We start from the raw sequence: 14,311 nt of genomic DNA, 5'->3' as shown, positions 1-14,311 counted from the left end.
TGAAAATTTCACATTTTGTAGTAATTTGGGAATTTGTCATGAAATTGGGTAGATCAGTATGAAAATTATTAGATTTTTCAATTCATTAGGTTTCATTTCACCAATTCTGAGTGTAAAATAAATGCATGTGATTTAATTATGTGTATTCTATGAGCTCATTAGAGTTCAACAAGAATGTCAAAAAATGTTAGAAATTAATTTTTTTAATATTCTGAACTGAAATGAAAACCCACGAAATTGTTTTAATGTTTGTACAGAAATATGTGGTCCTCTATAATATAGAGATGTGTTTGCAGAGAGATCTAAACTAATGCTAATTTTCATTAATATTTGTAAATAGCTCTGTTAATATACTTACTCTTAATTTTAGGAACCAGTTTTATATCGCTCCTCTCTTGAGTTTCGCCTATTTACATATTACCGAAGTCAGCCTGATGGTAATCCATGTAGTATTTCTGATTTGTATGCCAGTAAAGCAAATGAAGGTATTTGGCCCATTGAAGATAATGAAGAGGAGAAATTTCGTGTGATCCGTTTAGATGTGTGTGCCACTCAAATTCTTGATTTTCAACTTAATGAAGAACAGCTTCCAATGTTCTTTCGACTTTGTGAGCTCAGCAGAGCACTAGCTAAAGGAGAAATACCGAAGACTACCAACTCACATACAGATGACAGTGGTGGATATTTATCTCCATCTTCTGAAAAAAATGGTTCATCTGTGCCTGCACAAAATCCAACAGTTTATCGAGCTGAGCAAGATAGTGAACGTGGAATTTCAGGTGAGTAAGGGAATATTTTCAATAACTCCACTCAGGATGTTCTGTCCTTAATTTATATGCTTATATTGTCTCTTGTCCTTAAGAGACACTTATGTATGTTCACTCCAAATGTCACACAGCCCTTTGATGGCTACCTTTAAGGAAAGAAAACAGAAATTTTTTTAAATTGAAATTTTCAGCCTCCTAACCAATTACCTGTAGGCAAGATGTTTTCAAGGTAACCCTATAAATATTTAAATAAACCATTTAAAGCTGTAATATGTACTTCTGGAAATATCATCTTGGAAAGATTTTCTGAAGCTCATCTAACAAATTCAGGTACTGAAAACATTGAAATTGCAATGGTGCAAATCTTTGACAAAAATTGTTAATGGTAAGCAAATGAAAGTGCAATATTCCCAGTAGAAAATTTATCCCTGATATGGCATCAACATGACCACTGGGTGCTCATTAATAAAATGGTATTTTTCAAAATTTAATCAAATATTAACCCTCAATTTTCTTAAAATGGAAACTTTCTATTATTTTGTGTTGCATGCATACATTTAGGTTTTTCAACACATTCCTTTTTTTTGAATACCATACCCTTACCAGGGGAGGACCAGGTCTATGGTGAATTAATTTCCCTGAAATGTGATAGATTTTCTGTAATTCTATGCCACTTGTGGATGCAGACAGCAAAAAATTTAGGTTCTAATTATGTACGTTTAACTTTAAATAAAAGTTTGTATCCTCTAGACAAAGTAAATGTAATGGTGAGGAGCTGTGTTTTGTAAAGATCTCAAATTTAAAAAGTTTAGTATTTTCATCGCTATTAAGGTACATATCTCCCTTGTAAATGCTAAAATGAAAATTAAGTACCATAATTTATAGCAACCGCTGCTGTGATAGTGTTCTTAGATTTCTGCCCAGAGGTCACCATTTCCAATGCGATCAACTACTAATCTTTGTCAGGTTTGTTAATTTAAATTTTTTTTATAATTATAGTGAGAAGTCTATTATTTGACAGTTTTAGCATATTTCAAATTTCCCATCCTTTGAAAGGCAAATTTTAATGTCTTAGCATTGTTTTCATTAAATGTTGTTTTTCATTTGATATCTAGTTTTGTTACCACCACCCTGCATGCTGAGATAATGAGATTGCTATTGGAAATAAATTCAGTTACAGCTGAACAGATTAAGTGGTTAGACAAAGCTGGGCTTAGCCACTCTGGGCTAGTTTTTTTTTTTTGGAAAATTGCTACTGCAGAATTTGACAGTCTCAAGTTATTTCTCTGAGAAAAAAGTTTTAAAGTGCGTCATCTTGTTTTTTTTAATTCATTTTTCTTTATGCTAGGCTACATTTATCTACCTGGTACCCATGGGCCACTGCTTGGGTGTGTGGCAGGATATGATTACACACCGGGCATGTCATATAAAAAAATGTTTTTCTTAATTTTTTGTTTCATTTTAGATATCTAAATTAATTTAAATAATGTAGATCATGTTAACTACAGGTACACACTCTAGGGTAATTAATTTAGAGCCTAGAGCTCCAGGGGTCATGAGAAAGCACAAGCCCTTCCACCATGTCAAGGATGTAGTCCATTTAGAGGGGTGTATCCCTTAACTTGGCAATTTATATTTCTGTCACCTATTCTTTAAAACACATTTACTTCATTATTAACTATCTGAAGGTATATTCCAGGAGAGAAGAACCTTTTAAGTTAAATTTTAGGCCAGATTAATTCAAATTAAAAGGAGATACCTAAAAAAGATTAAAGATAAAGATTGTCTGAATGATTCCAAGAGTCCTAAAGCTTTAATATATCATTATACCATTGGTGTAAAATGCTTCTCAGATGAGGTTTTTTTCATTTTTGAGATTTTAAGATGATCAAGATTCTAGCCTTAATTTTTGAGTTCGTTTTTCATTTCTATTGATTCATTTACTTCATCAATCCATTGAGTTCAAAATTTTAATGTTTTAATTCTACCATGTCCATGTCCTGGAGAGAAAATTGCTGATTAAAATATTTATATTGTTAAAACTCCAATGCAATAATTACTTTCGAAATAATTTCTAAATTCTGGCATGCAGTAGTCCCATGGATAGACCTCTGAACTACTGACTGGAGGGCCTGGGTTCCATTCTGGCATATGCCACTGGGCACCCTCAGCTTCTATCGATCAACGTGGCAACTGCCTGCCATCTCTAGGGTGTGTGCAGGGGTGATTATACCCTAAGCATGCAATATCAAAAATTAAGTCTCTTAATTTTTAATTGCATTATATTTCTGTAAAACTTCTTGTTTTGTTATGTATGAGGCAGAAGCATGGTCATCAAAGCAAAATGCTGCATGTCGATTGCAGGCTTTTGAAATGTGGGTGTGGAGAAGGACAGAAAAGGTGAAGTGGACAGAGAGGAGAAAAATGAGGGGATGCTAGACGTGGTGGTGGAGGGAAGGGGACTGCCGAGATAAATCGAAAGGAAGCAGGAAAGATGTATGCAGAGCACTCCGCAGTCAGATCACATTTGTACAAAGAATCTGCAAAATCAAGTGCTCTAAAACCACACTTGTCAGGAAAGGAACTGCCCACTCACATAAATAAGCCAAAATACGAATTAAAGCCAGTTACGGCTGTATGGATAAATTGTTCCGGGAATGCCGGCCGTAGCCACTAGTACAGTTGTATTTTGAAGTCTTGAAATGAAATATTTACTTTGTGTTAAACATCACATGTTTGACATATTGTTATTCATTCTAGAGGAATAAGTATGAGTTTCTCCTTCCTTAAGATAGCAGTGAAATGCAATAATTTTCATTATCATTTCTTCCAAATAATGCACATATTAAATTTTGACAAAAATTCAATCCAGCTAATGGGTTTATAGCTGGGTGCTAACCGCATTTTGCCTTGTGATCTGTGTTTATGGAGTTAAGGGGAATTCAACTGCATGGTTTCCAAGAAATCAATTGTCCGTGAATCTGGTCCTCACCTTGTTAGATGTGAGACATTACCCAATTACAAACAATCAAAAACATCACCACCATGTGTGATTATCAAACAAATTTAATTGACATAATGCTAACAAAAAGCAAGCATTTAGCCACACCGGACATAATGGCCTTATACATGCAATGCACATCATTTCATTGAACCAATCAGAATTTTTAAGTCTTGGAAGCAATTGATTGTATCGCACAACACCTGTAGGTGTTTAATTAAAAATTGGCAATTTTCCACAAAATAAGATTTATTACGACCGGTTTTGAATGTAACTACATCTTGATTCTTGAGTGATGACTGTTACCTGATGATGATGTAGTTACATTGAAACCCGTCATAATAAATTTAATTTTGTGGGAAATTGCCAATTTTGTTATTAATCATGATATTCCACCATATCAAGCCTGAAACGTCTCTTTTTACCTGTAGGTGTGGTATTTTCTGTGAATGAGATTAATGATTTCATTCACATTGGGATTTATCATTGTCATTTTTCTTGTTTCAGATTCTGCAAAAATAGGATGGTCTGAGTATTTCACCAATTTCTTTCCTGGTGCAACCGAAGAATGGTTTAATGATGACACTCCACATTTTCAGCCACAAATCTGGGATTTTGGACTCTATGTTAAGAAGTTGTCTCTTGAATTAAAGGTTTGTTACTTACACTGTTGCCACCCTACTAACATACATGTCTTGAGTTTCGACCTGGACATCCTCAAGTTTTTACTCACATTTATTAATGTGGTTTATAAATGAGGAGAAAACAAGTTTTCTCCTCATTTATAAACCACATTAATAAATTATGCTAACGGAGATTGTAGATATAATTAGAACATGGGCGCCTGTTTTGCCATTCTCTTTATGGATGGAAAGTCAAAAAACCCTAATATTAGAATTTCAGCTGAGGAACTTTCATGCTACTTCCTTTCATACTTCCAAATCAATAAAAATATATGTTGTTATTTTGCCTTTTTTGCATTCATATATTTTCCTATGAATACTCTGTTTCTGTAACTTCCAATGTTCCTCACTTAGAGATTCTCTTGAATTATATTCATCCATGAATTTTTTGGTCAGCTTTTGGCTAAACCAAAAATAATCTTCTCTGATATTTATGCCTTTTGTGTCAACTTTTGTCCATTAACTCCATGTGAGTAGGGCGACAAAGCACACCTTTTTCAGTGATTGCTTATTACAAGAAGTTCCAGTCTGCATTTGCTCAAATTCACTAAATCCTCTCCATTTCCTTTCTTGTTACAACTAAAACTTTTTCAGCCAGCCCTTTGTCCACTGAATTTCATTGAGTGATCCTTGTTTATGCACCTTGCACTCAGCTATGTATTCCTCATTAACTGGGGGTTACATTCTTGAAATCCTGTTCCTTGTAAAAACTCTGAATAATAAATAATCAAATGTATGAGAAATCAGGAGTTGAGTTTAATGGTCCACAATATTATGAAACAAATTTGCCCAACTTTACTTTTACTCAAGTTATATACACATTAAAAACAACTTAATCAAATCAAAATCAAGACAACAATGCTCCATCTCCCTGTTTAATGTGATCTCGCATTTGACATCCAACAGCTGCATTGAAAAAGATGTAGGTAAGAATTACTGTCACCACTGAAATTGTGGTAAGAAAAGAGCTTCAACTCTAGGAATGAGTTTAAAGACAGATTATGATGGTCACTTCTCAGGAAAAGTATATTTAAATTGCATTAGGCTCTTGAGCAATTAAAAAAAGTTAATTTGTGTTTCTTAAAAAGATGAATTCCTCGGCTTCTCAGAATCGGACTAATATGCAATGATATCCTCATCCAACCGTTTCATCAGAACGTCTTCAAACCTTTTCAATTGATTTCATTAAAATATCAGGACATGAAATAAGTTTTACTTGAAATAACATGGTCTGCTGAAGTTCCTTGCTATAAATCTTAAAATGATGAAGATTTCTTCTAATACCCACAGTTTCCCACATCGCATGCCTCTCAAAAGTCCTCACTTGATGTCATGAAGTGCTTGTATGTCTTGAACAGTCAGAGCACCTAATCGGGCTCAAATTCTTGCTGGAAATATTTAGTGCTTTCAAGAGAGCTATAAGAATTTTAAGTGTAAATTATTGAACCTCAGGTTGACCTGTGTTCATGAAACTTAGATACTTACTGTTTCTTGTTTCTATGTAAGATGTGTCGGGAAAGTATGCTGTTGTATCAGTAAGATCACAAACATGAGACATTTTCATCACTTTTGTTGGCTAATGACCTTTGAGAGTGGGATTCCACCATCATCAACCTCTTCCTGGACCTCTGTAAACGACTTAACCGTCTTGAAACTTGAGAGTACAACGAAGCAGATATATGCCCTATAGGCATGCTGAATCATTTAATTGGTGTCGGTAAGACTTTAGTTGAGTTTTGCACAGAACTTGATTACTTGCCGTTGTTTGAAGGTCGACTCAATAATGTGTTGTGACACATGCACTATTAGGAGTCTCGTGAAAACAGCTGTCCTGGTGCTCTGAGAGCAGACCGAGCTCGGTCGTGCTGTAAAGCCAAGAGCCCACCCTCCTAACCTGGCCACTTCAAATGCACTGGGACCAATTGGAGCATGGAAAAATAAATTGCATCGCTTTCAGATGCATCTTATTTATTGTTAAAACTTGAATGTACATGAGTATGGTACCAGGAAACAAGGTGGCCTTCGCATACCTTTTATTCAAACCAGGAAATTATGGTTCATTATATACCATTTATGATTGTGCACCAGCTTGGAAATTTGGTATCTAACAGGATTTGAATGTGTCCTCCACAGTTATCAGCCTTAAAGTTGATTGATGGTAATGTATTGAAATACTCCCATATTATATGATGGGGTGTAATTTACAACTTTTGGTCTACAACATGCATTATTGTCTAGCAGCACAATCTTTCTATATCCACATTATTGCTCCTCTCTTTGCTTTTTCCCTTTGTAATCACAACAATAAGATTTTTCTAGTGCTGATGGGCTTGAGGCTCTAGTTGCTAGTTCTTAATTTATGAATGTCCACATTTTTACAGCTAGGTGATACCTACTTCGGACAATACTTGGCTTATTAACTCCTACCAATAGGCCTTCCAAAATCTTTACTTTTTATTTTTAAAGTCCATTTCTTCCTGTAGCATATAAGCCTTATGAGTTATAAATTATATCTTTGAAATAATTTAGACTTTCAGTTTAGCATGGAATTTAATTGTGAACATTGAAAAAATATGCTCTGTATTGAGTGTAATTAATAGAGTAAATATCAACCAGCCATCAATCAAGTCAATCATCCTATTTGTAGTAACATTGAATGTGAGAAATCTGATGCAAGTTTTGCTTCGCTCATTAAGTAGGCTATTGCCATCAACAGAAGGCATGATGAATAGCATGTAGCCAGTGATGATGGCTGTGTTCTTTGGATCAAACTAGTGCTTTCACTGAAATCAACTGCTAAAAAAAATTAAAATATTTTAAGGGATGTTCTAAAAAATATGCAGACTTGTAAAAAGGTTGGATAATTCATTATTGTGGGTCGCGGTAGTCAGGGGGTAGAGCGTTTGACTACTGACCGGAGGGCCCGGGTTAGATTCCTGGGCAAGCCACTCTGGGCACCTGCAGCTCCACCGAAGCTATATGATTTTTTGGGTACCAGATCTTCCTGGGAAACCAAAACCGGCATGGAAAGTAACTGGCCCCCCCACACTGATGTGTGAATTTCACATGCTGTTGGGCTTAGTACTGGGTGAACTCTACCGTCACCTACCAAACCAACATTTGGGTTGATTACTGTGTTTATGGTTCATGGTTTTTTTAATTCATTGTCAATAGATTTTGTTTTATATCTTTACACCTATCACATTCAATATCTACAATTATGATTGCACTATTGTGAAAATCATAGAAATGAGCAAATAATTAATTATAAAACATAAGTAATAACGACTACTTTTTATGGCTCATGGTTTTCTAGTTATTGTGAATAATTTTATATTGAGATTCTACTGTACATATACGTTTGTATAAAGCAGCATTGACTCCCTTATTAATTCTTTCCTTAGATTATTGATCGTGGTCACCAGGACTCATATTATGGCCCAGCAAAAGTAGTCAGACCATGCACCAAACCTTTTGCTGCTATTGTGTTACATGGAGTTTCAGCTCAACTTTTAAAACTGGGAGCTAATAAGAAGGATGAAGAAGGTGCTAAGACGTTGTTCAACATGTGTCTGGGGGCAAGTAGAGTTCTGGTGAAACCTGTTGGTGGACGTTGCCCTTGTGGCACAAGAGATGGAAGCCTGGACAGTTCAGAAGATTTCCTTGAGAATCCTACAAAAGAGAAAGAGGTATTTTCATACCGATAAGATTAAAGCAGTTTTCTCTTATGAATTCATTTTTGTCTGCCAAGGGAAGAGAAGGTTATGACTATTCCATTCTAATTTTTTGAAAAATTGGTGCAACTAGGGGAACCTAAATACTTTTGTAGTTATTTTAAGGCTTTCATTTCATTTTTCTGCCTTTAACGCTTATATTCAATTTCCATTATCATAAGCTCTAGCCAAACTGGTTTCCATGGTCTCGTGAAATGATTAGGTCTATGCTCAACCTGATAGAATTAAATATGGGTGTGAAGTAAATAAGAAATAATAAACTAAAGCTTAAAAGTTAAATACCATTTGAGTTCTGGCCCTGACATAGCATATCTACTGAAGGCTTTCCACATTCAAGGGCGAAATTGGAGGAGAGTTCAATAAGTCAACTCAGTCCTAATATTACTAATAGAGGGAAAAGAAAGCCCACAAATATTTTATTCCTCTCCTACAGGGGAGGAAATGTTCCTCTTTGAAGGAGAAGTGTTCTGTGCCAGCTACTCAAGTTTGTGTGTAGATGTAATTTGGACTCTCCTCTATTGATTCATAATTAACATAATTGGTGGCCTACCAGGGTACCTGCAGTCTATTTCCTTTGTTTCTAATAATTAAAAGTACACAGGCAATGCAATACACAAGAGTACACATTTCCCCATTTCCTCTCCCCCTCCCTACTCTTATTCCTGGCTCCCCCACTCCAGAGACAGGTCTCCCTGCTAATTTACCCAGTATCTCCCACTTGAACATATTCAGTTAACCATCTGTAGTACTTTGATACTGTTTTGTTCCCTGTTGTCCAATTCTCACTCCCGTTGAGGATCACCTAGTTGACTGAAATATCAGTATAGAGTTCTTAACAACCAATATTGGCTATAGGATTGAAACTTGTATAAAAATGAAATTTTAATGTGTCATGTATCTGTATAACTTCAGTTAAGGAAACTATCAACTCATAGCTCTTTTTCATTAGCTACCATTCCTAATCCCAAATCAATTACATGCAGTTAGAGAGGAAACTAATTGTTTTATAATTTTTTTGTGCACCTTATAGACCATATTTTGGCATATCTGACGCTGGTAATGTTCATTGATTAGCTAAGGCTCTGAATGTATACAATATCTACCACTTGACAGTTAAGCTTGTTTATAATTCCAAAAGCCTTGTTGGCTGTACATAGAAAATAAAGATTTGGCTAAAACTTATTGGCACTTCTTTTACAGGAGACCCTCTTCATATATGCTGGAGGAGAGCTGGAAAATTATGATAAAGGTTCATTATTTGATGATAAATCTTTGGAAAATTCTGGTGCTTTAAAGTCTTACAACTGTTCACGAGTCTGCCATTTGGAAACTGTAACTGGTAAGGAATTTGAGCATATAGTGTTTTTATTTGGCTAGAAATGTCCTCTTTGTCTCTGCTGATCTATTGGAAATGTGAATAAAATTCTGATTTTCAATGATGAATCAAAATCTATGCATAATATTGAGTATGAAGGACCTCCAAAAAATTTTCTCCTGTCATTGTAGTCGTTCAAACAAATTGATCAAAAAAATGTGAGGCTGAAGTTTAAACTGCTGTGAGAACTGAAAACAATTGCTCATTGATTCAAGGTGATGTGACGACGTAACTCAATAGCCACTGTGAACCGTGAAGGTGGCTTAGGTTAGTCAAAGCATGCATTATAATTGAACTGATATTTTTATTTAGAAGTAATGTCACTCTGAAGTGTTCCGTATTGTTGGCTGCTTCAATGGCCAATATTCATCAGTTGATTGATAGAAAATGTTGGATACCAGCTGAATGAAAATTTATGTAGGAACTCTCCCCATCGCTTAAACCCATATGATACCCAGACTTTTCAGTGAAAATGTAGATTTTGTAAGCACTGTTGGGAAATGCAGGAAAATGGAGACAAGTGGTGGAAGATGAAACAATAGATTCGTAAACATATGGGAGTAAAGTAGAGGAGAGGGGGTAAGGTAGGGGGAGTAAGGAAGGGGGAGTAAGGGAGAGGGAATAGGTTGAGTGCAGGTGCAGCAACCTATTAGTTGGGGAGGGGAGCGGGAGGCTATGTATTGGAAGGTTTCTGGCTCAAATTTGTGGAGGTTTATGTTTATTGAATGAAGAACACAATATAACACTCCACCATTCTTAGAAATAGCAGTGGAAAAAAAACACATTGTATTTTACATTTAATTAGGGGGGGGTATTTATCTACATAATTGAAAATAGTATTAAAAAAAAGAAGAATGAAAACTTGAGCCTTGCAGGTGGGAGACAATTCATGGCTGAGAATTTGAATAAGGATGTTTGGCAAACTCTCATTAACACTTACATCCTCTAGCATTAACTGTCTTCCTTTGTATTACATGTCTATAGCTTGGAAAAGAATAACATGCAAGTTACCTTGAATAATCCCTAAAAAACCTTTTTGAGATTTTCTTCCCTGATATATAATGCTTCCTGAGGCATACTACCTCCTTCATACTGCCCTACATACCAATTATTCATGGCATTATCATTGCTCAATAAGAAGTCTGACTTGGTTGCAGTGTACTGACTTCACTTGTTGAAAATTTCTCTGTCACTTGAACTGAAAATTTTGTCGATATTCTGATTATTAATTTTGGATTGTATAGGATAAATACTAAAACAACTAATTCTTATTAAAGGTGCGTGGGTGTGATTTTATCTCAAAAACCCTAATTTTATAATGGTACACATCACTTCCCAGCTTCATTAGTATACTGGTTTTGTATAAACATTTATATCAAGTTTGGGGATGGTAGGTGACTCAGTTCCATTCAACTGTTATTCTTAAGGGATATGGCATGGTTTTTCATGAGATTATATACTTCCATAGTTTGAAACTTGACCAAATTCTCCATGTCCTCTCTTAACTGGAATAGGAATATGAATTATTAGTCACATCATCTTGATAATGATTCAATTGTGCATTATCAAACCCATTTATTTTCGAGTTTCATTCAATTTATCGAGTTTTTATCTTTCTCCTCCCAAGAGAATTAACAAATAAATATGAGATTGCCTTTCAAGTGGGGCCATCAGTGTGTAGTACTTATTGCTATCAATAACTTAGCATGGAAAAACACATGCTGAAGGTAGATGTAAACCAAGTATAAATAAAAGCTGACTGTGCTTATATTGAAATGATTTTCAGGTGTAGCACATGTTCTTGTAACTTAATTTTCCATGATGCCCATTGTGATCAATGGCTCTTATCCAAGCTTCATTTTGTTTTGTGTTCATAGAAACTTGAACAAAAACTTTACTTGGAGTACTTATTGCAGTGTTCCTGGATATTTGAAGAATTCATTATTTTTAACATTTTCATTTTGCACTTATTCTTTCAAATATAAATCGTATGGAAACTGAAATAACAATTTTTCTTCAGAGCTAACAAAATCAGTATGGGTGAATTCTTCTCGGGTCTTCCACCGGGTCAATGTCTCCATAGCTGCTGACGTTTTGATTCCCGACTCGGTCATTGTCATCAGGGCTTCTGATGATGATGCATATGACTGAAAATCAGTATGCATACATGTAAATTTCTATTGAATTGTGATACCATAGCACCCTAGCAGTGAAGATAGTATTTCCAGCATGTGAAGCAATGGACATTTTTTAAGTTCAGTATTGACCACAATTGTAAATTGTGACACAACAAGTGTAAATGACCACAATTTTCATTTCCTTTCCCTTAATGACTTCTAGAGAAAACAGTATCGGTAGGTTCGTACATGGTTGACAAAGATAAGTATATTTGACAATTAATTATATTCTTAATTTAAAATTTTATTTTTGGTAGTTTGAAAAAAAATCACACTACTGATGTCAGTTAAGGATAATAATTATCTTTTAGAGCAACAATTTATCTTGCAATTTATTTGAATCTTTTTTCCAGAAACAACGATGCTTGAAAGAACACCTGCTTTAGCATTGGACTACTTGTATACAGTTGAGACACCAGCTGAATGGAATCTTGAGAATCTTGCAAAGCTAACAAATTTTGAAAATTGGTATGTCTGTGAAAATTCACATCAGATTTACAGTTTTTGATTTATATTTTTCCCTCTATTGATGCTATAAATTCCTCTTAATTAGAGTAGAAAGTAACCTGACATCTAATGAGAACCATGTGAAAAACTATTAATTAATGAAAATAGTACTCAAATAGAAATTAATTTGATGCATTAATGGTAGGGATTTTTGTAATTACATATATCAGACAATTGGAGGTGATAACAATCTTTTTCTTCTGAATGAAATTCAAAAAGCTTTCAAGTTTTTGCTAGCTGTAATACTTAATTGGACATAGAAGTCCACAAGTTATACTCTGCTGAGAAATATGATTTGCATGCTTTTTTGCAAATATGGTTGAAAATTACTATCATATTTCATTGCTGTATCAATATTCTAATTATAAATTTTAAATGATGAGTATATATTTGTTAAATGGAACAAACAGTTCATGCATATATGTCTTAACATCGTGCAATTTGTAGATGTGACACGTGTTTAACAGATATAGCCAATTCTTTCCACGCCATTTCATAATTCTCCATACTTAATTTATGGGTTCTCGGGTGGAAGTAGCTAAGCAAGTTTTGGCAATGGTGTAGAAATGAAAGAAAACATGTAACTTGGAGCATCAGATGTGTTGAAGATTCCCAAAAAATTGAATGTTAAGGTTTTGGTTGGGAGTTTAGTATTGCAAGATACCCAGTCTAATCTGTAAAAAAGGAGAAGCCCAATGTCAAATTATTGTTCTGTGGTATGTAAGTTTACTTTTACTTTCTGTCAATATAAGTTTACAGAAAGTAAGAAATTTCAGAAAAGTACAGGGTTACTAGAATATGAAACACTGGAACAAGCCATCCACAGGTTGTGTGTGTAACCATGGTGTTGGAATGTGTCATTGGATCAAACTTAACTAAATACCACTCAAGTTAACTTTCTGTTACATTTTTTTGGGTGTATTGAATTGGGTGAAAATCTGTTGTTACAAAACTGATATGAAACACCTAGTCACATGTTTTCTCCAGAATTGTACTCATTTTCATACTTCTTTTGGAATGCATTTACTCGTTTTAGACTTAAGTTTTTTGGATTGATTTGATGTGAATACATGTAAAGTTGTACCTTCCTTTCCATTATCAAATGTCCTATGTAATTTACTATGATTTCAGATGTCATTAATATGAATAATTTCATTTTATAGTAACTTCAATGAAGAGTCATTAATCCGAATATTGTTTGGGCCAACTCGACTTAAGATGTCTGCAAGTTTCCTACACCGCTTGAAGTTGTTGATACACTTAGCTTCTCAGTGTGACTACCCACCGTATATACAAGTTCCTCCACCTTCAGGTAAAATATGAATATAACTACAGTGATAATATTTTTATTGGCAGTTTGATACAATAAGATTTTTTTATATTGATATCATTGTATAAGTTAAACAAATATAGTGTTTAGGGATATGTGTATACATATTTTCTGTAGTGATAAGTCTTGACAGGGTAAAATTGATTCATTGAATTTATTTGTAAAAGATGAAATTCTAATGTTATCTTTTTATAAAAGTAAGGATTAATTCATCAAGCTGACATATGAAAGTTGAATATGTGGTCAAAGAGGAGGGATTTTGATTGTGATTGAAGAGATTGAAATGAAGGAATGTTTGGAGTCTTACTAACCAAGAGTATAAATACAACAATGTATGGTTGTGCTAGGTAAAGGAACTATGCAGAGATGATGATAAAGGGAATTAGTAAAATGAGATTTTCTATTGTACCCTCTGATAAACCTTGTATGAAATGATAGGCCTTATTTTTTAAAATTTCAATAGTGGTGGGGGAAGGAGGTAAATGGAAAGGGGTATTGTTGGGAAGATTATTGTAGTTACTGGCCTAAATACTTCACTGATGTAGGTGTATGTGTGTTGGGTTATGTATGTTTGTAACACCCATTAAATTTTAACGAGTTGGAGGGCATATGCTCAGTGAAGCTTGAAAATCAATATTTTCAAAACTGTTCCTGTCTTAACTTTCCCCTCCCACTTTCCGTCCTCCTTCCCGCACTCTATCAAGAACAAAAAAATAATAATGATATATATTGATGCA

The 14,311-nt window shown here is 34.5% G+C and overlaps 1 protein-coding gene across 1 annotated transcript in view; it reads left to right on the top strand.

Moving 5' to 3' along the window:
- Positions 1-14,311, top strand: part of LOC139691026 (intermembrane lipid transfer protein VPS13B-like) — a 131,958-nt gene that overhangs the window by 8,645 nt on the left and 109,002 nt on the right. The window contains exons 7-12 of the mRNA XM_071588744.1: positions 371-779; positions 4,276-4,421; positions 7,856-8,140; positions 9,386-9,524; positions 12,091-12,205; positions 13,408-13,556. Coding sequence (XP_071444845.1) covers positions 371-779; positions 4,276-4,421; positions 7,856-8,140; positions 9,386-9,524; positions 12,091-12,205; positions 13,408-13,556 — 1,243 coding nt within the window. The remainder of the gene's footprint in view (positions 1-370; positions 780-4,275; positions 4,422-7,855; positions 8,141-9,385; positions 9,525-12,090; positions 12,206-13,407; positions 13,557-14,311) is intronic.

This window comes from Hetaerina americana, unplaced genomic scaffold, assembly GCF_022747635.1.
Source record: "Hetaerina americana unplaced genomic scaffold, ioHetAmer1.1.p SCAF_3, whole genome shotgun sequence".
Classification (NCBI taxonomy): Eukaryota; Metazoa; Arthropoda; class Insecta; order Odonata; family Calopterygidae; genus Hetaerina; species Hetaerina americana.
Note: the sequence above shows the minus strand (reverse complement) of the source record. Positions and strands in the feature narration are given on the sequence as shown.